The sequence below is a fragment of the Pogonomyrmex barbatus genome, unplaced genomic scaffold (genome assembly GCF_055798465.1).
Source record: "Pogonomyrmex barbatus isolate J1 unplaced genomic scaffold, ASM5579846v1 scaffold2, whole genome shotgun sequence".
Classification (NCBI taxonomy): Eukaryota; Metazoa; Arthropoda; class Insecta; order Hymenoptera; family Formicidae; genus Pogonomyrmex; species Pogonomyrmex barbatus.
This window is the reverse complement of record NW_028297116.1, coordinates 20,811,967-20,837,397: the sequence shown is the minus strand read 5'-3', so window position 1 is coordinate 20,837,397 and position 25,431 is coordinate 20,811,967. Positions and strand designations below refer to the sequence as shown.

The following is a 25,431-nucleotide window of genomic DNA, read 5'->3' as shown; positions in this document are numbered from 1 at the left end:
AGAAAGAAGACGAGAATGCGTTAATTAAAAGCAGGTCAGTGCTATGAAAAATTATTAAAAAACATGAAACAAGTGAAACGTATGAGAAACACTTTTGGACAGAGTTGGAAAATGTGCAAACAGCTCCGGACGGGTCGCGCAGCCTTTTGCGGAAAGAAGGCGAAGATGTACTCATGGTAATGAAAATTGCAAAAAGCACTCTGGTGCTAATTAATGGAGGATCGTTTTGTGCTCGAAATCTTTTCGCTGGCACTTCACGGATTTTGTCGAGTAACCTGTTTCACGATTTCGATTCTCGTTTCCGTCTCTACACCCAGCACTCCTTTCGCATCACCGTTTGTATTTCCGGCGGGCTGCATTTAAGTTAATAAGTTTAACATTTTTCTCGAATTAGTAACGTGCGTAAACGGAGGTAGAAATAGTAATGCAAATAATGAGCAAATCGTTTTGCGTATAAATATAAATATATAAAACGCATTACACGCGTCAGAAAATTTCAGTTTCCAACATTTTGTTGTTTCCACATTTTTTTCTGCATAAAAAAGTGTATAAAATTTTGCAAACGCGTGATTGCGTTTTATCATATTTACGATGATATGGAAAAGACGAACTTGTTTCTTCTTTATCTGAAATCAGATCTCACAGCCTCGTGTCATTCCTGTATGAAGGGTCAAATTGACGGGAATCGGTTCACGTAAATTATCAGTAATCCACTCAATTTAAACGCACCTTTAATTCAGCCCTCGTTAAGAGATTATTCGGTGCTATCGTTTGCCGATCTCGTAATCGCGGTTGAATTCGATATGCGATTAGTATGCGGGCAAACACGCAATATCTCTGAACAAATACGCCACTTCGATAAATCCCGCGGAACGTGTGCATGTAAGCTCTCTCTGCACCTCTAGCGCCGATAATTTATTTCACCAGGCGATATTCTGTGTTCAGAATACCAAACTTATAAAGAAGAAAAGATATCAAAGCTTCCCCTCTTTGACGTCAGACAATGCCGGACGACTGATACGTTGATAAAACCATTCCATGGCCAATCGAACGTGTTCGGATTTGCGAAAGGAATCACGAATGCATGAATCCGTAGGGTCCTTTTGTACGATCGATTGATATATCACACGTGAAGGGAAAAAGCTATATTATTTCGCGTCTCATGATTGTATCGACAATGAAAGGCTCCTAAAATCACAAGGTCAGTAAAAGTCCACCTCTCCAAATAATTTAGCTTTTCCCTCACGAGTGAAAATTTTGTTAATGTATTAAACGATCGAAAGAAAATGTTTATTATTTTTGAATCATCGCTGTTAAATACGTAGTTCATATTTTTAAAAATATCACAGTCACAAAGTCTGTAAAACTTATTTTCTCGGTCTTGTTTAAACTGGATAATATGAAAAAAAAAGCAATGAATAAGTTGTTAGATGCCGAGTTGTTTTATTTTTAAAACGTTATTTTCTATCGTTAAAAATAAGCGAGTTATTTCAGGTTGTTCCATTTATCGCCGGCTTGTTAACGCGATGGCTCTCGTAACTTCGCGTATTAATAAATTCTTAATAGTTGCTCATCGCGTCTCTCTTCTTCTCTGTCAGGTACATATGACGTACAAACAAGATCTCACGCTAGACCGGTGATACGAAAATAAACTTTTAATCATCTTGATAATAATAATATTAAAAGTCGTGCAACGGTATTCAATCATGCGTTCAGGATGCAGGTTGGTGTAATCAAACATCGATCTAAATCGATTGTCTCATTAGCAGCTGCGAACTTTGATCCTTTCTAGCGTCAAGAATTGCTTTGCTATATCCGATTGGACTATTTGCACGACGATAAGCAAAGCCGTTTCCATAAACTGGATTACTATCTCTCGGGCAACAATAATACTTCCAAGCCGCCATCGCGGCGTCGCGACGCCGTTTCGGCATCCGATCGGTGGGAACGAGGATCGCTGTCGACATCGTTTTGAATGCTCGACCATAAGGGCGCGGAAAGTCGCGACAGGACTTCAGATAGCCCTAATGGAGAAAGAGATGTTAGATGGTTAAAACCGATGGCGGGAAGCGAGTCCTCGTACTAGAAACGCGAGCGATCGAGAAAGATAAAAGCGGCGGGGGATGTAACACTGGGCGTATATGTGTATATGTACACGTCGATGAGACAGTGCAAAAGAGGGCAGAGTAGTGAGACTCGCGTAGAATCCCGATGGCTAAGTGGTTATCTTATCTTAACGGCTGCGCCGCAGCATCTCATCAGTCTGGCACCCTCTAACGCTCCCTAAACGGAAATTAACACCCACCCCTACGTCCTCGCAAGTCAGCCTCGGCACCCATGCCTGGAGCAACACAAAAATCAATGGATATTATATCGCGACACACACACACACACACACACACACACACACACACACACACACACACACACACACACGCACGCACGCATACACGCGCGCGCACACTGTATACAACAGCCGTCGTGCTCCTGCGATCTCCGCGAGTTGTCTTATCGTGCGAAGAAAAGTGACGAGGAGCCGCGACGTAAACATCCCCCCAGTGTCTGCGGCACCCTATATTGTTTGTTATAATAAAACTGCTAATTTCCTGAGGTGGCATGTCGGGCTCGATCGTCCAGACCCTCGTGCACTTTCGTACGGTTTGTGAACCAAGATAAAGGCGTCGAGAGGAAGTGACGCGAGATAAGAGCTTTACGGGTGGGCACCCGCGCGGTTTTACCGTCGCATTTTAGATGAAAGCGCGCTACCATGACGAATCCCGTTAATGGAGAAACGCAAATGCAACTTACGCCACAACATCGAGAGTACTTTGCTGTTAATACCGATGTTTCGTGATTTCTATTAAATATTTGAGAAATGAGACAAATGTTCATTATGATCTTTCTTTAACTATCCTTTTGCATGACCCTAAAATTGAATTTCTTACGTGAAGATTTGATATATTTATCAGCTACAGCAGAAAGAAATCTCGTTCTTGTCCTCAAATTACTTTGCTTTATATTATATACTAGTCACAATCTTCCAGATAAATTTAATGTATTTGTATGTAAATGCGAGCGATACCACATTATAGAAAATACATTAACGACTTTCAGAATTGACACAGATTGAAGAATAAAACATTTCGTAATATTTAAATATATCCATAAAATTTAAATTCAAATTATATCGAAACGAACAACAGAGAAGCATGTTTACGAAGCTTGGCGAATGGCTAGGGAGTCATTTCGGCATTATCTTTTCTATCGGTAACAAAAATAAGCTTGCGCTACTTTCCACCATCTGTCTACTGTACGGTAGCGTGTGCCGTAAAATAAAATTACTCAATCGGCGATACGTAACAAGTCGATAGGCCAATGGGTATTTGCTGCTTCGGTACACAATAACCAGACGCGGCGCCAACCTCTTGGGACCTCGCGCTGTGTCTCCTCGTTTCGTCGGCTATGAATATACTGAGGAGAGCAAGAGCAGGGGGAGAGAGCGGAAAACAGGAGAGAGTAACCGACAGTATATCGCTTTTACCGCGCGATATACATGGTCGGCGTGTGCATAAATGTAAGGTGCATTAATGATAACGCTCGATATTCGGTCGCAGGTCTCCGTGCCAGAGGAGGGTGAGGACAAGGGGCCAATTTGCCCCCCACTTCCAGCGCAATATCATCCAGCCACCTACAGCACAACAACGCCGCAGTTACACAAAACCACGGATTACACTGGTTGGTATCAATATTAAAAGTCACACTTACACTCGTTTCCGCTCGTATCTACAATTCGGTTCGTTGTTAGTCGGGATTAGAGAAAGGTTATCGATAAGGTACCATATTAAATATGCCACGTATCGAAGATTTTGTATAAATCCATAATTGCTGCAAGATTTTTAAGAGATCATTAAATTTATGTCGAATCAATCTCTTCGCAGATTCTTAACTTGTTCCGCTTTCGCCAATAATGCAAAATAATTGTTTTCAGTCTTATTTTTTTGTTATTATATTTTAAAAAATTTTTATATACTGTTAAATTTTACAGACTGTTTTTCATTCTTCTAATCAATCTCACCGATAATTGACAGTCTGTTGTACATTATAAATTTTGTCTGAAATTAATTTGTTATTTTCAGCAACGGTAACAGTCAGAAATTGACCGTTCCGCGTCTCGGTTATGTTCAATTTCGCCGAAGACGTTTCCATTTCTGCATTCGCTGACTTTGCCTCGTCTCGACATGGATAGTTTCGTGTTATCGCGGGAATTCTAACGGGCTGTCCCAAGTGACGGTCAAGCCGAGGTTTCGAATCTCTGCGCCTGGTTTTGCCGCGGCCGCACGACGTAGTTGGAATAGTCGACAAACTATTCCATTGCGTCTCGTAGTTGGCACAGCTTGCTGGACACAGCGGGAGTCGCAGTCCGCAGAGAGACTGTTTGTTGCGTCGCGCGACCTTGTTTAATCGAATTAGATTGAGGTCTTTGATTAATTAACTTTATTATCGGTAACGGCAGCAACGCTATGATCCATTGACAGCGTCGGGAGTCTAATTTTGCGATTGTCCACGAATGTCTCACGATTACCGTATGAGTGAGCCTGCGTGTGCGAGAAGTGTGATAGGTAACAATATCGTAACAATACCGTAATAAATTGAAATAGACATTCTCCTCCTCTCATTCTCCGAGTTTCCGAAAAAACTTCATTTGCTGCAGTTGGACGACGTTGGAGTTTCGCAGCGCTTGCACGGAGTCTCATTAAAAAATGGTAACGATCTCCCGAAACTTGGAAACTCAACGCGAGGGAACGGGAGAAGGCGTTTGCAGGCGGCAATCTCTCTCTCTCTCGTCGACGACTAGTTGTGATTATATTTTTAACTTTGTCGAATTTCTTGATTCTTTCCCGCTTCGCTCTCGCGTCATCCGGACAGGGAACAACGAGGTGCAGCCGGTTCTTCCGCTCTTGCTTAACTCGACGATCAATCTTGCCAGGCCAATTCCGGCGGTCCAAGAATATCCATCTAACCCGCCGCCCATACCACCTCCGCCGGAAAAGTATTATGCCAGTACGGAGATCTGTAAGGTGAGTCGCAAAAATGTACGGTAGACATGCGATCCGCGCCGATTAAGCCCTCCTCTAGCATTAACACGAGCACTTCGGAACGCGAAACTGTGTCAAATACCATCTCGTGACCGTCGGATCTCCGTCACGATCGCCGAAAGGGAGGCAACCTTGCGAAACCGGCCAGTGGAGCTTATGTAAATCACGAGGTTAATTCGAATATTATACCGCTTGACTTTTCAATTTTCTACGCCGTAAGATTGTCCAAATATACGTGTAATATTTCCGCTATGGCGCAATATGAATGCGACTTCCACGGAAATAATGCTCGCATAAGTAGTCAAATATTTTTTCACGAAGATAAATGGAAATAACATATGATGAATAATCTTTTCATAGCGTTGAAATATTTATACGGACTATGATAATTACGTGCTGCATAAAATATATTTTAATGGCGTATATCATTGTATTATATATGTATATCGACTCCGACTTAATCTCGTTTTCAACCGGGGTTGTTTACTCTACACAATATGCACGACGCAAAATACTTCATCCTGTGAATTATGAGGATTAATGACCGAAAAACGAGGAAACAACGGAGCACTATCAATCATAACTAGCGCGAAGAAAACATCTTTCGTGGGCATACACAGATTATAGAGCGATAATGTAAAGGGCGTGGTTATTGATTATAGTAGTTCTATGAGGGGGAGCGTGCATTTGTGTATTTCTGTTTGATTATATTATCAGATTTGATTAATTTACGGGAAAGCAAGATTGTATCGAAAAAGAGTAATATCGTGATTATGAGCCGCAATATTATCTTTTATTTAAATATTTATCAAAATATTTTCCTTGATATATAGAAAAGAAGGAATATTTATTCCATTTCATTTATACGGCAATATCGTATTTTTTTTTCACATTTCATAATTTCGTCCAGCGAATAAAAGTACAAATATTTGCTTACAAGTATTTGCTTCGGTATATATTTATATGGCATATTGATACACCAAATTAATTCGAGAAGAAATAATTTTTGAATTCGCGTGTGTATCATCGCAGAGTCCTCTACCACCACTGCCACCCTCGCCGACGCCCAGTACACCACCGCCAATGAGCGCAAAAGCTTCCAGCAGCATAACTAGCTACAGTCCGGAGGATATGCTCACTGAGGAAGAGGAGGAAATACCCGAGTGCGTCCTTGATTTTCCACGGGAGAAGCTCAACATCGTTGAAAATCTTGGCTGCGGATACTTTGGCGACGTTCACCTCTGCGAAGTTGACAGGTTTCCCGGATATGACGAGATCTTCAGGAACACCACTAGCGATCTAGTTATTGTTAAATCCTTAAAACCAGGCTCTTCTGATGCTCTTAGGTAAGAACCGTATATAAATTTTCTCTGATTTACATAAAAGTTTATATAAAAGCGAGAGTTATGAATATTAAATGTTTGGCCTTTTGGCAAGGAGAATAATCATTTTCATAATCAATAGGATACAGCAGCGGTCGCAAATGATAATTGACATCTCAACATTTTCATTTTAGCACATTATCTATTTTATAATGAAAAGTCATCGTGTGCTTTGACATATATTCTATTCTTGTATCTTACGAATACAAATACTCGATACTATTTATATGAATGATAACAATATTTAACGTAATATAATATGATAACGTGAAATTTTGTAACACTTAAATTTTAGCAATTACCGTCATTATCCTGATGCAGTGCATTAATTATTACATACTTAAAACTATTAAATACTGTAAAATCACTTGACATTTTGACTCTACCGTTCGAAAAAGATTAAAGTACAACGTCAACATCGTCGCAAATATGTACAATGTATGTTACGCTTTGATTCTCAGAAAATAATTGCTCTTAATAGCAAATAAAAACGGAAAAAGAAAGTAGTACGTATAGCGATAGAAAATTATTTCAATAGATTATAGAGCGCCGTGTTAATGACGTAATTCAATAAAGCGGCGCAAAGTGATTCCGAATGTAATGACACGCTACGCGCATTAAGTAGATGCGGCCGGATAATGCGGAAGGGCTTTAAGCGATCGATGATTGGCATGTAATCGAATAACTCGTCCGTGCTCGCATGCGCATGTCCGCGTCAATATAATTTTTCATAAAGCGGGGAGAGAGGGAGAAAAAGAGGGAAAGAGAGTTCTCTCACCTTTAGAAAATTGGAAACATAAAAATATTCTGTATTCAAAGGGTCTTTTTCTGGGGGGGGGGGGGGGGCGCGACCGGCGACATGAAATATTTGTCAATAATCTTGTTTATCCGGAATGTTATTTATGCTTCGCAATTTTCGAAAATCCCGTTCCCATCTAAATCCACCATTATGACCTACTTAGCGAATCAGCGCGTATGCGCTGTACGTGCTTCATCCCAGATTTTTCATTGGAATATTTGAAAACCAGCAACCACTGATTACAACGATACTCGGCGCAATATGTTTAATTTTATTGAATAATATCGTGCAAAGAAAAATAATTATTTACGATCTATATAATGAATATAAAATACAATGGATAAAAATTACAAATTGCAGCGAGTAATGTCTCGCATTTCGCATTGTACATAATTATATACAGCGTAATGCTTCGATACTGTTTCACTTTGAAGAGAAATTATTTTTTTTTTTTTTACAAGAAATACTTAAGAATACAATATGAAAACGATGTGAATTGACGAACGTGAACGAGGATTCTTGCAATTCAACCGTGAGCACTATGTCAGCCAATAAAAGATTTTCCTTTTATTGCATTCGCGATGTCTCTGTAACAACGTTTTGTTCGCCGGACGATTGCGATTTTCACTCGGAATAGGCCGATAGAGATGGGTAGAGGCAGCGGAGCGCGTCGTACCGGATTCATCGGTCCGACGCCGTGTTGTCGCAGTAGCAAAAGGATTATCCCCGCAGACAGGATCACGAATAGCATTGTCTACAAAACACATTTTGCTGACTGGGAAAAGCCCACGAAATGGATGCAACTCATGTTAGAGCGCGATCATCCTCGGCCTTTATTCTTCTCCACGCTCTTCCTTCAGTTGGCTATGGCAGACATTCCGAAAAAGTCTGTCAATCCAATCTGCTTGATAGATTTTCGTTTTTTGATCCTATTACATCTTGTCGCCTGACGATTGAATTTCCCGTTGCAAGAAGGATTTTATTTTCCGTGTTGACATTTTCAATTAAATAATTTTACATCGCGCGTGCGTACCCGGTGAAAAAAAAAATATCGATTTTTTAAATATTTCTCAAAAATTAATATGACGTACAAAAGCATGCTGATCGACCAAATGCGTATTTCATCAATGGAAGTCAATATTATAATACGTCACATTTATCTGAAATTTATATTCGTGTTCTTCTCTAAATAAAAGCATGCTCGTCTATGCAAATGCGCAGAAGTCAATATAAAAATGCAAATTTTTAATAACTGCACAAATATCACAGGATTATTAGGAATTATCTTGTATCATAATGTCTATGAAATGATCACATTTTACGATCAGATAAAATTGAAATTATCCGAATATATAAATCAACTTATTAATCGTTTTGTATGATAAATTTTTTATTTCTTGAATTTTATAGTATGAAGAGATAATTATTTTACGAGTGTCAAAAATTCAAAAAGACAGATTTCAATTTTTCAGATCTATCTATCAGATCTATCTTGTTGTTGTCGAATTCACTATTTAGCTTAACGGCTTAGCTAATATCATGCTTTCGTTAAAATTTACTCACACGTGCAGCACAATAGTTGCAATTTCTTATTCGTGGTTGTTATTATTCGTGACTCGCGCTATAATCCTGCCGGGTGGGTTTCCTCCTTGCCTTCGCTTTTGCGTCGTGTTCTTTCTCTTTCACGAGACAGCGAAAGCTTTCGAGAAACAAGCGAACGATACCGGAACGGAATATCTCTACATTTTTTCCGGTGTATATATCCACGTCCGTATTCAATACTCGTGGCCTTGGTATCGTGGGCACCTATCAAGATATTACTTCCGCATGCTCCATGTGTTTTCCAGGATAGAATTTCAACAGGAAGCAAAAAGACTGGTACGACTCGCCGATCGAAATGTCGCGCGGCTACTCGGTGCCAGCCTCGAGGACGATCCCATGTGCATTGTATTGGAAAACGGCGAGTACGGGGATTTGAATCAATACCTGCAGAGTCATATCGCTGAAACTTCGAATTTACACACGGCCAAGACGCTCAGGTATGATAAACATAATATTTTTCTAACGTGTAGACTTTTGCCATTTAATACGTCAATCGTTATACAGAGGTGGCGTAATATCGGATGTGCACATGATATGATCCTATGTAAAATTTTTGTATTTTTATTCCTTGACAACGCACCGGTGATCATTTACATCACACTTTAGATGTTAACGTATGTTTTATCATCGAAGGCATATCCCATAATAGTCCTCTGTTGTTCATAAATACATGCCGTTACGTTTTTAAGAGATCGTTTGGGAATTCGGCTCGGCCGCGACATACAGGTACAGGACGAAAAATGCATGCGTATCGGATACGGTCGTTATTCGAGTAATTAACATAATTTAATGAACACAAATTTGATATTACGGCGCGGAATAATTTGTAACATTGTATCATTTTAAAAGCGATACATTATCAATGTCCGCTTTAATGCACACTGCCAATCGGCATTGCGACACTCGAAGTAAATAACATATCATCCGAAATAGATATTATGCAATTATGTGATCATCACCATTTTGACATAAAATCAATGAACCATATTTCGACGTGTCCTAAATTTCGCGTGATATGATTATCGTACTTTCGTGTAAGTGCGCTTATTACAACTTCATCTTTAAATTATCGACAAATAAATCCATTTAATTAAAACTAATAAAATAAATCTGCTTAATATAACCACTAATTAAAATGAAACGTTTCGTATATTAATTGACTATTATAATTAGGTTAATGATCAAGATTGTTGTGTGTCACTATATATTAATTTTAAAATCGAGATATTCATCGGACTTTCTGATGAAGAAGTGGCTAATATTTACAATTTATACAATATCGCAAAAGCGTCAACGGGAAATGATTTATGTAAATGACTGTACAGCGTAGAATGATTACTTTTTATGTTGCCATAAATATACGATGATCGTACTTGAATACAATATGTTCCCTACTCGAATAGGAAGAATTGTGCGAATTTTTGTTTTATTCTGTCGCCGCGAAGAATGTCAGTTCCAATCACGTCCAGAGGGCGCGTGAAAACGGGCAATGGCCACGACTAGTACGGAAAGTACTCGAAATACGAGAAATCGGCTGAAAATGAGAGGTGAGCGACGGAGAGGATCATCGGTGCTCGTGACAGGTGTCGGCGAAGCGTGTTTTCCCGCGCGATCGTTTTCAGCTTTCGCGCGAGATGAAGCAGCCGCCGGAGATCGCGCTTTGTTCCCATCAAGTGCCGCGGAAAATATTGATGTACGGGATATTCAATCATTCGCGTCTATGCAATGCGAGATATGTTATTTACTATTCCGCAGTTACAATAGCAAAAATATCAGTTTTGTATCCTACCATCATAGTTTTTAATTTTCGTTTACAAATTCCTTTACAAATTTTTTTTTTTTAATTCTTTTTACACATTGTTAGGATGTGAAATAAAGCCAATATTGATTGTGATAATACGTGAGATATATGTATGTTTTCATCGAATATTTTTTGAAAAATCTGAAGATAGATCTGCTACTAATCGCACGTTGCATCGTCCAAGTACATATAATTTTATCGCGCGCGACTTAAACGCTTACGTATACAAACGACTTGCGCTTAACAGCCGCATCTGCGGCAGTATCCTCCAAGTGGTTAATTAAATTGCCGACATACATATGTACTGACATTCATAAATGAAATCGTTTTCATTTATTTCTGCGAGTCGCCGTTTTAACTGCAGTCAGTTTGTCGCACGAGCAAATCCAATATCCAGGATAGTCGAGCTTTCAGCATGGCCGCTTTCTAGGTAACCGAATCGCATTTCGCCAATGTCGCAAATGAAGCTTTAAGAATCGCAACGTTGAGTCGCACGGGTAATTTTTACACGGCGCGATATCAGACACATCGCACGTTGAAAATTCTCCGTTTTAATAAGTTGAAAGCGTGCGTAGAAATCAAACTCAATTCGTGCAGTTAACATTTTACATATCACAATTGAATAATATAATTGTACTGATACTTCCATTAAGGAAAAGTCATTTACAAATTGTTATTAGTGTAAAAACAAATATACTATACATATGATATTGTTCCAATAAAATGTTATTTCTATATTATAATTTATGCAGCGAGTTCAAAAATTTTAATTTTGAAAACAAATCTACCTAATATGACCAATAATAAGATAGGAATATATTAACTAAATACAAATTTTTCTTGTAATTCCTTTTCAAATTATTTTCTCGTTTCATGTATATATACATTTATGCCATAACAACATTAAGTGTGATAGGATGTTATCATCGAAACGATTCTATCGGCGTATTTTTCACAGAAATTCCACGCAGTCGACCCGTTTCAATATAAATGATTCGTATCCTACATATTGCAAAAATAGCAAAAACCTAGTGCGTAGCTATGTCGACGAATATTTCTCAGCGAATGCTAACACTTGATCATACCTGTTTGTCGCATTTTCAATCCAATTTTCAAATTCAATTTTGCTGGAGATATAAAAATAATGAAGAAACGAGTCTATTGTATGCACAAGATAAAGAAGTCGTCTTAATCTTTTCTGATATAAATTAAAGTGGAAACATTAAATCCCACGCATTACTTACTTCCAGTACAGGAAAAATATTCCTTTTCATTATAATGATTCGCATCGTCCTTAGTTATGAAAGATAAAATATGTCTTCGTGTACGGAAGAGAACGCGACAAGTTAATCTGAACTCCTTGATTTACTTTATAAACTAGTTTAAGTAACGGGAATATCTTATTTTACTTGCGTCAAAAATGTTTGTCGAGTGTCCGCTGTTTGTGGCGTTGACGCTACAAACGCCTCGGCCATGTATACCGAGGAGTTTCTCCGAGTAAACTTCACAACCCCGTTCTTCATGTTGCAGTTTCGGCACATTGGTTTACATGGCCACGCAAATAGCATCCGGTATGAAGTATCTCGAGGAAATGGACTTCGTGCATCGTGATCTCGCCACAAGGTAAGCGTGCGCTGTTTCCCATAAGTTGCTTTGAGGGCTCGCTCATTAATGAGCAGCTGTTGTTTGCCATATTATTGGTTTGCTGTCTTGAAAGCGAAACTAAATACACGTACCGCACCACCCGTCAATCTTCCTTTCGCTCTGACAAGCTTATACGAGAACGAACGCGGAAAATGAAATGATAGATATTCCCGATAAACTAATCAATTTTATTTCATTTTTACAGTAAAAAAGGCGATTTCTTAATATTTTTATGCAATAAAATAATTCAACAATTTTCAGATGTATTTTATTGTTTTATTTATATATATATATATATATTAGTTTTCAAGATCAAAAGAAATTGAAAAGAATGTGCAGTCATATCATGATTACAATCACATGTATTGATTCATATGATTAATTATATGTCTTTAATGTGTTTCTCTGTGAATGAATTGTTATGCAATACATTCTATTATAACAATACCTTTAGTGGAAAATGTATTAAATGTATCTGATCTTAATTTTATTTGCGGAAGAAAAGTTTTTAATCTCTGTCTGCAATGCTTCACAATGATTGCTAGACAGAATCGTTTCATGCATCAAACAAACAAACAAATGCATACTCTATTCGGTCTCTCTGTAAGCGTATGAAAGCATGCCTCTGGGCATTACGATTGCTTTATTACGGTGGTCGATTGTTTTATCGTCTCATTCTCTTTTCATATATGTAACAATTCCGCTTTGCCCCTACCGCGCTTTTCCACCCTCCACGCGATTTGGAAACTCTTGAAACCCGACAGCGCCGGCAGCGCGGCACGACAACCAATATCGTAGAGCTATTAAAAGCAAGAGAATGGGATAGGCATGGCCGGAAGGGTTCGGGCCACGTGTTCGAATTATTAACTCTAATCGTAAACCTTAATTATCATGCCTCGTGGCGCGATCGTTGTCGCAACAGTAGCGAGGGTACAAGAAGCTAGACGAAAGGGATGAAATTTATTTCATGATTTATAGAATTTGATTCACGGAGTTAAATTCTAATGGCGAATGCGGCAAATAGTTCCACTATTAGTTAGTAAACGGTGTCATGTTAGATACCATCTTTGAAAATTGTATCAAAGTCACAACAGAAATGGAATGAAAAATAAATCAAATTATAGCCAAAGTGATAGCTAAACCGAATTTGTTATTTATGTCATGCAAATTCAGACACTGTTTTCTCAAAACATTATTGATTACTTACAACCATCTTGCATAAACAATAGTCTTTCGAAATTTTCATTAAGTCTTTCGGCATATCTTGTATTTCGCACACGAAGAGTTGAAATCTTAATTATCGTAATTATTTTAATCGCAATTATTTTAACACGCATTTACGCGTTTCGGGGCGATTTCACAAATCGTAAAAGAGCGCGATTGCGTTTGAATTCCCGAGGGTACAAAAAAAAATGGTCGACGAGCAAGGCTTTTACGGTGCCAGAAGTAGAAAAACTTGCCGGCAAATCAGGCAAAGCGCGCAGACGTTGACAACGGGTGTGAAAGTACCCAGCGTTGCGCGTAAAATAAAAGCGTCGTGGCAGCTACTAAACCATCCCCTCGTCGCTCCACGAATCACCCCTTTACCGTGGAGCGCGATAAACGGCGAGGTTTACGCGCAAATCAGCGCGAAACTTGAAACGACCGTCGCTTTCGACATGCTCGCAATGAACCTGCCGTGAGCTGCTTAAATGCAAGCTTCCACGAGCTCGCAAATGAGATGCAATTTCACGCATTAGCCACGCAGATGTTCCATTAAAGAATCCTTATCCGTTAATTATTGAAAAATTTATTGTCCAATGATTGTTGATTTATTTTACAGTTATCACCAAGTTATTTTACAATTTTCTCTACAATGCATATTTATTTTATATCTTTGTGTTATGTAACGTTTTACAAAGTTAAACATGTCTATAACTACGTATAGAATTAAATTAAAAAATATTAATTTAAAATCTTTTTTTAACTGTACGAGAAAAAAATCATAGACTGGAAAACTAGCATTTAGTTATGCTTGTACGATATTTCGATAAACTCTTCTGTTTGTTTTTGATACGGCTGCCACGTGCAGAATATAAAAAATAGAACGCACAAACACATATTCATTTGGCCGTATACTCGATACGAGCCGATAGAATATTGCAGTTGTGCAGTTAGCAGAGATCTCACGGCCAGCGTTAATAAAAAGAATGGAAGTGTTAATTTGATCAAAAAAATAATTCTATTGTTTTTCAGTCAAAATTTGCGAGATGGGAATATTTTGGGATATGTTATATATCCCCGCGGGGCGGAAAAGAGGGGGGCTTCACAGAAATTAAGAGGCGAATATTTTTCAATGTTTTTCAGGAATTGTATAGTGTGCCGCGGATGTACCGTTAAAGTATCTGATTTGGGCAGTGGACGAAGCGCATATGCGGCGGATTACTTCCGTGTCGAAGGACGTCCTCCATTACCGATTCGATGGATGCCATGGGAATCAATGCTAATGGTGAGTGTATAATGAATAGTTATTGTACATTTAAACACTAGATATTTTCTCTCTTCCTCTCCCGCTCCCCCCTCTCTCTCTCTCTCTCTTTCTCTCTCGATATTTTTCCCCTTTGGGCAGGGAGATTTAGCGCTCGTGCGGCGTTAGCGTGTGCGCTTTTCCCGGAAGCTTCCGATTTAGACGAGCGCTCGCACGTTAGCGGCAATAAAGATCGGCGATGCGAAAGTTCGATAGAATTATAGATAAAAAAAAAAGAGGATAAATCAAATTGGCACAAACGACTTTCTCTCGTAAACGAGCGAAATAGAAAAGGGGGACAAAAGCGAGAGGACGAGCGTCGGGTCGTTTTGATTTCACTCTACGCATGGGTGGAACGTGTCGTTTTGACGAACTACGGCTACGCATTCACGCGATGAAATTCGGTTTCGCTCGGACGTGTGCTTTTTTTCCATTGTTTTTCACATCTGGAAGTAAAACCCCTGTCCGTCGTTACACATCGCGCGTTGCCCAAGTCGCGGTCATTTTTTCGCTATCCATCATAAATGCACATCACGGTTACTGCAGTGAAGAAATATCCTTTACAAATTTATAAACGCGACAAAAGCATCAAAAGGAAAGCATTTCGATGCACGGATTATCAAAAATGTGCGTGCGCGCGCGCGCGCGCGCGCGTGTGTGTGTGTGTGTGTGTGTGTGTGTGTGTGTGTGTGTGTGGTGTGGTGTGTGGTGTGTGTGTGTGTGTGTGTGCACGATTGCAAAATGAATCGTAAAACGCGCTTTCCTTTATTGCCAATGAGATTACGTTTACCGATATTTCCGTTTTTTAAACGAATTATATCGCTCGATTGATATCGATACCACGCGTCAAGTCATGTGTGATAAAATTGATTTAGAATTGTGTAATTTGATTATTCTTCTTGTTAATCTTTCTCATTTCGCAAAATAAATCATATTAAAGATTTCTGTTGAACTCATGGGAAATGAACAAGTTTCTTTTAAATTTCTTTTTTTATCAAAAGTTAAGACAAACACAAAGCTTAATTTCCGTTATTTCTGAATGATAATTAGATTTTACATTTTATTTAATGTATCTTGCCTTTAATTTCTCGATTGCCCGTGTCAATATCAAACTGTTGATCCGCGAAACCGCTCGACATCAGGCCGATAGAGTCGTCTGCGGTCACGTTGGCATTAGCGAATTGAGCTTGCCCCATCGCAGCGCGCGCGATACGCATCATTGAGCTATAAAAGTGCCGGAGAAAATATGTGATACTCGTTTGGAAATTCATTTTCGATGTTGAGCGGCTTTTTCGGCTTAACCGCTCGACAATCCAAACACAATCGTTCCGCTTCGCGAGTTTCGCGTCGAACATGACTGTTTCCGCTGGCGTTACAACGCGGACGACGATGGAAGATAGTCACGTTTACTTTTCGCGAAAAATATGTGCTCGGAAAAATATGTGCCGACTAGAACCTATCGGAAGTGAACTTTTTCGCTGGCGCTTAAAAACATTACGTTACGAGCGCGCTCAGTGGAATATCCGTGCTATAGTCAGACACTACAGACGACGACTAATAATAATACATTTAATAGCAGCGCAATTAATAGTATATTTGCAATGTAACAATATGTAACATATTTATGCGGATAATAATTTTGATCGCATAAATATTTATAAATTAGGTTTATATTTATAATAAGGTTTTTAAATATTCGAAAATTAGAGATTGTAAAAGCGACTTAAATATAAAATCTCAATTATTAAAAAATTTAACTGACAGTCTAAGTATTTAATTATTTAAATATACAAAGAATAAAACTAAAAATATAGTAATTTATAGATTTAATCGTTTTAATGTCGCAAAGTGTCATAAATAATTTTTAAAAGTCTCTGTGCGTGCATGCATGTGTATGTGATGATTAAGATATAAAGATAAAAAATTTTATAAATTGTTAATACTTTTATGAATTATGAAGTTATCGTTACTTTTTTATATATTACATAAATTCAAATCTATTACACGCTTTTGTTCATTGATTACCATTTCATGTGGAAAATTAATTATACATCAAAGATATAAATTAAATTTTAGTATCTATTAACTATGCATAGATATTATATCGATATTCTTTTCTTTGTTGTCATTTACGGAAGTGTGTATTTATCGTACTCGTGTAATGGCAAATTAATATCAAAATGGTAATTCGACGAAACAGAAATGAGGCTGGGAAATATAGTATTGAATAGCTAGTTGGCATCGTCGTTTCAAACTGACTGCGCCATTAATGTTTCATTATTGCCCATCATTTATCCAACCTCCGCCATTGTGCCGCTAATGAAATGATCCCGTTTCTACGTGCGAAATATCGCTTCAAGAATTACCTGGGATTAGTGTCGATTTAATAGTTTCATATCGATCATATCAAATCTTGCAATCGTGCAGATCATTCTTCATAATAGAAATTATTTGGCAATTGCAAAGTTATTATCACAGAGTTTATTAAGCCATTATGACGGTATATTTAGTTTATTTTTAATTAAAGAATTTTTTTTTATTTCTTATCGGAAATAACAAATGAAACATAATAAAATTTTTTAAATAGATAAATATTAATTCACACAGAGAGTAATTGCAGAGGGTAATTGTATTTTTTATTTTATTTCTTTTATATATATGTTCAAATGATATTTACTTTATGTATTAATATTATATTATATTTTATTATTATTACTGATTCATTACTTGCATAGATCGTTATTCATCGCATGCGCTTTATTTAGCTCCAACAATTTGAATTAATGTAGAAGTAATGATGCGCGTATAATTTTGTATCGTGCACTTCATAAATAATCGAATCATGTCTTAAGATCCTCCCAAACATGAGCAAACTACAAACTCTACACGCATATGCAATCTTCTCAGCATACTACCGGCAGTAGAAATTATATAATTAAGTACCTAAGTCGAAGTAAGTTTACGTCAAATACACAATCGTTCATCGTAAATCGATTCAAATTTTCGATATTATATACCAACTTTATTATAATCTCCTTTTTAAATTTACATTTTGTTCTTTTTTTTTTTCGTTATAATTCTTTCCATAATCTTATAAGTAATTCGAAATAAATTTGTTTTCACAAAATTATTATAAACCTTGTTAATAGCAAATATGTAATTATATTTTTTATAATTAACACAAGAGTATTTATCTTTTGTCTTTGTCATTTTAGAAAACATTATGGTTACATAATTGCATCGCTGATTTTAAATAAAACTTTTACTATTAAAGCTTTTATATAGTTTGTCGTTAATATTTTATCATATAATTATTTTGCTTGACGGCTCATACACATGCCAAAGGGAGCGGAAGGTACATCCAACCGTCAATGTGAGGAAAAGAGTAAAATCATGTAACTGCTTTATGGCGTTCCGCGAAGCTTGGGCTTAACTGAGTTACTCGGTTGAACTTTGGGAAACTCGAAGGCGCATACAGTTTCCATAAATTACTCCTTCACGCTCAAACATTAGGTTTCTGCGCCGAGCAAGTCGCGCTTTTAATTATTTTTGCGGTTTACCAAAAACGGATATTAACTTAAACGTGTATGCCGCAAAAAAGATTTATATTTAGATTTATATTTTTATTATTATTCCTAATAAATCCTTATATGCGTGTAACATTGCAGACGGAATTGATATTAATTAATATTTATGATTCAATATTCATCGCAAATATATATCGCATTGTAAAATACACTTGTCCAATTATATCACAGAGTGTAATAAATTTCGAGCGCTCTTAAATTGCAAATAGTGAAAAAACTGTCTAACGAATATAACAAACGAACTTTTGTAAAATTTTTTTCGATGTATTTGCATTATACAGGGAAGGCACACATGCAAGGGTGACGTTTGGGCGTTCGCCGTCACGCTGTGGGAAATTCTGACGTTCGCACGGGAACAGCCTTTCGAAGAGTTTCCAGATCATCGGATAGTGGAGAACGCAACTTACTTTTATCAGGAGGATGAGCGGAAGGTAAGTGCGCGGAGTAATTCTTTGACTTCTTTCCTCATTGTGTCCGGCGTACTTAATGTAATGAGCACAGTGAGTACTTGATTTCGCGTCGAGTGCCTCGCGAAGCTTTCAGAGCTTTGAACGTCGCTATTTATTCCGTCTTTCAGCCTTACCTCACTCCGTAGATTACCTTACTCCGTAGATTTTTACTGCATTCTTTTTTTCTCTTGTTCTTTTTTTCCGTAGCTCCTTTCGGAAGTAGTTTGGACGTATTCTGTTTCTCTGAGACTAACTGTAGGACAATTAACGTCATTGAAAAAGCAGGTTTAAATAAACGCGCGCGGTGTCGAACATGTAATTACGAAAGTGGGTCGCGAATGTGTTTTCATGAAAATGGCAGAACTACTTGCTTAGTAATTCATATAATGTAATAAATATTGCGTCGCACTCGAGCCCGTCGCGTTCATTTTACCAACGTCGAGAGTACTTCAAACTACCACGCGCCCTGTAAGAATTGTTATTCTGTTCTCTCGGCTTTGCAGACCATTAATATTTACGAACGATTAATTATACATAATAAATATCACAATTAATTACGAAATATCTTTTTTAATTCCGTTTCGTTTATTTTAATAATATCGCGTTAAATTGAAATGAGAGTAAACAATCTGCTTTTTATCTCGTACGCGAAACTACACATTTACATGTTTATTTATTATGCATTACCACAAAATGCTCAGTTCGCGTTAGATGTATAAACGATGACGTTAGAATCGACTTGCGCTTATTTCACACAGATGATTCTGCCGCTGCCAAAGAATTGTCCTAAGGAGATCTACGACCTGATGCGCGAGTGTTGGCAAAGGAACGACGTTGACCGACCAAACTTCCGCGAGATCCACTTGTTCCTGCAACGAAAAAATCTCGGTTACAAGCCCGGTGAGTCGAACGATACTTGATATAGAGAACTAGAAGGCTGGAATCTTATCCGGCTTTCTATGATTGGCGAGTTAAACGGCAATTGGTGGAACTGCCCTTCATCGACCAAGTCAGACCAAGTCAGACCAAGTTAGTATCTAGGGTGATGATCTATAAATCGTCTGTAATGAACATGAATCATTTGCAACAGCATGGTCGAGTGTCGATGATAATTATATTGTACGATGACGCATGTAAAAGACGTAGGGAAGAACAAGCTAATCGCGCTCAGAATTTTTCACGGTTCACGACATTAACACTATTTTCTTTGTTACCGTCATCATACATCGCTGTAAATAGCGCTGTGAATGTCATCGATAGCTGAATCGCACAAATCACTGCCTGTAGCGTCCGTGTTCAAACTACGAAAACGTAGCCTATACAAAATTCGCTTTTTTAATCATTTCTTTATCCCAATCAAAGCTGCAGACTGTTATCGGATGAACTGACATCTGTCTCACCAAGATCCATCGTAATGAAACGTTTGACAATAGCAATAGAATATTAATCTTTTTATGAGCATATTATTTTTCAATTTGCGGAGTTTATTATTAATTTTACATGTATCGTCGTCGTTGAAAATTCGATTTTACATACTTGATTAGATATTCGAGTTTCCGACTTGTTCTCGCGCAACTTCTTTACGTTTTCCTTCTTCTGTCGTTATTCTTGTATCAGTCGTCTACAAAAGTTGCCCATTGACCAAAACGGGGATAACCAGCCTCGCGATAATGATACCAAACATCCATGGCGTATCCACGTTCGTGCAATCGAAATGGATAGATTATGATTTTGATCCGTGGCATTCAATACGAAATGGAACGTCACTAGTGCTGGCAATACGCGGGGAGCACGTTCGATAAATCGCACATACGCTGTTCCGAAATTGATACTGTCAGCAAACAAGCTTATGATATTCCCGCCGTAACGGCACTCATGTCACGTTCGGGATATACGTGGATCGGACTCGAAAATCGCGCGTTGTACGTAACATTTCCGCCGACGAATAACGTAGTCGTTTCTAAACTCCAACCCTTGAAATAAAAAAAAAAATGTGGACCTTTATCCGGGGTCGGAGTTTCGCCGACTTTCACGTGGGATTACGTTATTCGTTCTCGGGCCTTTTATATGTCAGTTTCATAAAACGTATTTGCGAAAGAAACCTGTTTTTCCAAAGATATAGATCTATATATATATATATATATATATATATATATATATATATATATATATACATGTATACATATATCGTTTTTAAGACAATTAAACAGTTATTGTTTTTAGGAAAGCAAAATCTATTGTGAGTATACACGATCGAGTCGATTATAATATTAATCAATGTGTTTCCGGCGATGTTTAACGAAATTGCTTGCGATTTTTGCTCCAGTTTATTTTCCAAGCTATCGTTCGAGAAGACAAATGTAAAGACAGGCTAATTATCGTTCATCCGACCGTTTAATTGCAAGACCAATATCCTTCCAATTCACTCGGACGACGATTTCTCGTTAACTTTTTAATTGAACACTCGCCACTGTGGCGCGCAGAAAGAATTATACGAACGTCGTTTCAAGGAGCTTATCAATACACAAAAAAATTATGAAATGAGTTAAGAGGAACGTTCTGTAAAATTAATCATTGCGCCGTACAAAAAGCATTTTTCGAAGGGTATGAGAAAAGATGTAATCTTAAGCCGCATTAAGTTTACGTTAAGTTTCCTTAAACTACTCTTAAGCTTAAGATGCGCTTAGCCGAAGTGCATAAATGTTTGACAATACCATTAGAGGTTGCAATATAAATTCATATAAAGTGTGTAAAGAATGTTAAAGGATTAATCGACGATGTAAATTATTATCTATTCGGAAACCGGCATTTTATTGACGGTTGTGTCGCATAATCGTTTTGGGGTCGTCAACTCTATCGTTACACGAAACTTCACTCGTGCCCCATTGCTCGGCTTTGGCGAAAGCCATAAGTTGCATGTATCGTGATTCTAGAGGAAAAAGGAGCACATGTGACCTGACGTTAAGTTTATAGGAGGGCGATTTACCCGGTAAATGTTTCTGCTTGATTTGATATATATAAAAATCTCCCTGTGAACGAGAGGCCACAAATATTTAATATGATATTCTCAGTTACTTATACTTCTCTCATTTAATGATTGAATTCTGATTATCATTTGTTCTCTGAATTTTTTGGCTCTCTACTTGTATGTTACATCAGTAAAATACATTTCCAGGTAAATGGCTATCATTAGTATGAAATACTGAAAGACTTATATACTTGTTAGAACGATTCTGTGTAGCGAAAGGAAAAAATAGTTGTGCAAAACACCACAAAGATATTTCGTGACGTTCAAAAGATTGCACGTCGCGTAAATTTCGATATGTTGTTCTAGGTGTGTAATCTGGTGCAGGCTAAGAGACTCATGCTCGTGATCTGTAAAATAATTAAAAGTAGAACATATAAGCAATGAATGTGTATGATTAAATTATGCAAGAGAGTTCTCATTGCTTTTTGTAATGTATTCTTTGAGAAATTTATTTTATTCTTAAATAAATAGGGATTATTAAAAAATATCTTTTTAATTTTTACTTTATTTTCTTTATTCTTATTTTATTCTCTAATAATAATTTTGCTTGTTTTATTTTGAAAATGTCTCTTTATATACACATCTAAATTACAATTATTTAATCAAACATTATATAAATTTAGTATTCAGCTCAAGATTTAAATTTTTATAAGTCAACAACGACAAATAAACAATAGATTAAGGATTTTACATAATTTCGTTGAATTATTGCTTGACTAATTGTGAAGACGAGAAATCTATAATATTGTCTACAATATGACATGTTGATAATTCTATATCTAGAGTTAAGAATATTATCTTAAGGAATTACTGCCACTGCGTTAGCGAAACGAATATATCGAGTGATATCCATCATGATTTCAATTCGAGGTCCAGTGATTGACTTTCTGAATTATCTTGAGTTTTTATATAATGTTTAATCATGTTTAATCTTTCAAATGTATGTGAATTACCAGAAAATCTAAACGTTTGATTTTGCAGGATTCGCAGATGTATCTTTTACAGGGCTGATGTATATATAATTATTTGAGAAAATATATAACGTAGTAATAATTTTAGACTGAAGCTTCCTGCACGATCGAACGTGATTCGAATTACGTTATATGTATTTCTTCCTACAAAAAGAAATACAAAATTGGAATTTTTCGCATATAGCTTCATATATCGGTTTAATAAAATAAGTGAATTGTTGGAAATAAACGTTTTGTATTAATATTTAACGAAAATGTAGTGAATTATACAACAAGAAGAATATGCTTTAAATAATGACATATCTTTCTAATGATGGAGAGAGACCTTTCATAATTATCACTGGAAATTCGACATATCTTGTACATATCGTTATTATTTATTTTGAAAGATGATTGATTTTGATAAGTCAATTTACAATGACTGTTCTTTCTGTAGGAAGATTGTTCTCCTTGACGTTCAGAGAAAACCGTAAATGTGAAAATTATTGTAGATTATTACGTAATTGAATCAACTCCGCCGACTATTTATTCTCAACGTAGCGATAATCTATTAAGCAGACGGAAAAGAAGACACTTTGTACAATTTTTAATAACGAGACCCTAATTGTTGTAAATGCATCGACTTTGATCTCGCATTATATGTTTCTTCCTCAATGAGCGCATCGGCGAGATGTTTGAAAATGGATCAGGCCGCAAAATCCACGATTCCTCCCACTGCAAAAGCCTTTTAAATCGCGCACAGTGATATTAAGCTAACTATTAAGCTGCGTTAAGTTAATAAAGGTAAGCGACATTTGTAGCAGAGTTAGAGGAAGATTTGAAAAATTTATAAAATAAGATTTTTTTATACCGTCTCGGAACTTTCTCTCTGACAAAACGTCACTTAATCGCCTAATACGTAACACAATTCAATGCATCGACCAATATGTCGAAGAAGACAATATCGCAAAATGTGCTTCGGCAGTGGTACGAAATACAATTCAATGAGAAAAGAACTTTACCATTTCTCTGGTGAACGAAAAAGATTTACACAATTTATTCGGGCATCGCTCGAGCGTATCCACGTTCGCTGGGAGTCTGATTTTCGTTGAACAACGCGTTCTCTCTTTTACCAGCTCAAACGAGCTCTATTTTTCATGCGTACGCAGCCAATGGCAGCGGCCCGATCGCGCACTCGCCTCTCGCCGTTAGACGCAAACAAAAGTCGAAACTCGGACGCTCCGAGTACACGCGGATTCCGCGTTTGCCGATGGAATTTAATATCTGCTGCCTTCGTTACGAAACACGCGGCCGTGCTTTTTTTCGCCCTTTTCCCCTCATCCCTCGTCCGCCTCATCCCTCACTATTCATTCTTCATGCTCGTTTCTCAATGCGGATCGAGGAGGTATCAGCCGAGAGACACGATCTTTGCTTTGCTAAAATACAGGATAGAATCGAACAAAATGGAACAGCATTACAAATTGAATTAAATTCCTGCATTCCTTGCGTTGTGTTATCGACCGAATGTATCGCGTGCCAATTTCGAATTCTTTTATCTCATTTGCAACCACACTCGCAAAATGACTCGCGCACGTAAAAAATGTGGTAATTATAATTCTTTGTTAAATATCTTCTTTCGTGAACAAATGAAAAAAATTTACATATTATTACGTAAAAATTAATATATAGAAAAATAATCGATAAATTTAACGTTTCACATAGTTCCATCATTTTCCATCATTTTCAAAGTATTTGTAAGTATTTGAGTTCACTAATTTGTCAAAATACAAAATTATTCAGAATATCGTGCGATATAAAGCTGTATTGATTCGTGCAGAGAACCCGTCATATATCTCAAGTTCACACTCGTCTATCATATTACCGTGTCTGTCGAATAATTTAAATAGAGAGCGCGTGCGCTCTCTCTCACTCTTCTCTCATTGTCTCCCTCCCCTCCCTTTATCTCACCCTCTCTCCTTCTCTCTCCCTTGCGCGCGCGCCGCGACAGCCTTTACAAATAAATATCGTCGTTCCAGGCTGCTAGACATGCACGGGCGAAACGGCACACGCCAATCTCTGCGTGCAAATATAAACGGCGAAATGGGTTGTAAATAAGCAGACTGCGCACAGAGCGGCTAGTGTAGGGCCAGTTATCTATTGTTATCGGCATATTGACTATTGTACGCGATCACAGACGTACCTTCCCGGTTGTCCTACTCTCCCCTTGCGATCCTGTATAAATGTCATGCATCTGTATTTAATACGTTTGTACATAGCGATTCGTTTACAATAAATATTCAACGCTTTGATTTCTGTGTCTGGCCTATGGATCCTTTCGCAGAACCCAATTTATTCGTACGCCGACGCTCGGAGCAAGACCGCGAAGCTAAGGTAAGTACATTAGTCATAACGTGTTTCCGCTTTCGAGAAGGCTTTAAGTTACCTTGTCAGAGATACGCGCCTAGATAACATCGCCTAGAAGAAAGCCATCATGATATTTTCCATGCGTGCGTATCTCATAAATTCATTTGTCATGTGTGTGCAAACAACATATTATATTTCCACAATATAATCCTTTTATATTCTC

The 25,431-nt window shown here is 37.5% G+C and overlaps 1 protein-coding gene across 2 annotated transcripts in view; it reads left to right on the top strand.

The window, feature by feature from the left end:
- The window catches only part of Ddr (discoidin domain-containing receptor 2), a 168,630-nt gene extending 143,477 nt beyond the window's left edge, over nt 1-25,153 (top strand). The window contains exons 12-20 of one of the 2 annotated variants that reach the window (XR_016138987.1): nt 3,615-3,735; nt 4,927-5,078; nt 6,129-6,442; nt 9,125-9,316; nt 12,211-12,303; nt 14,671-14,812; nt 18,699-18,848; nt 19,625-19,895; nt 20,229-25,153. Coding sequence is in view for 1 of the 2 variants with exons in the window: in XM_011643757.2 (XP_011642059.1) it covers nt 3,615-3,735; nt 4,927-5,078; nt 6,129-6,442; nt 9,125-9,316; nt 12,211-12,303; nt 14,671-14,812; nt 18,699-18,848; nt 19,625-19,786 (1,326 nt within the window). In the remaining variant the exon portion in view is untranslated. Of the gene's footprint in view, nt 1-3,614; nt 3,736-4,926; nt 5,079-6,128; nt 6,443-9,124; nt 9,317-12,210; nt 12,304-14,670; nt 14,813-18,698; nt 18,849-19,624 lie in introns of both variants that reach the window. The other variant, XM_011643757.2, reaches the window with a different exon arrangement.
- The last annotated feature ends 278 nt before the right edge of the window (nt 25,154-25,431 follow it).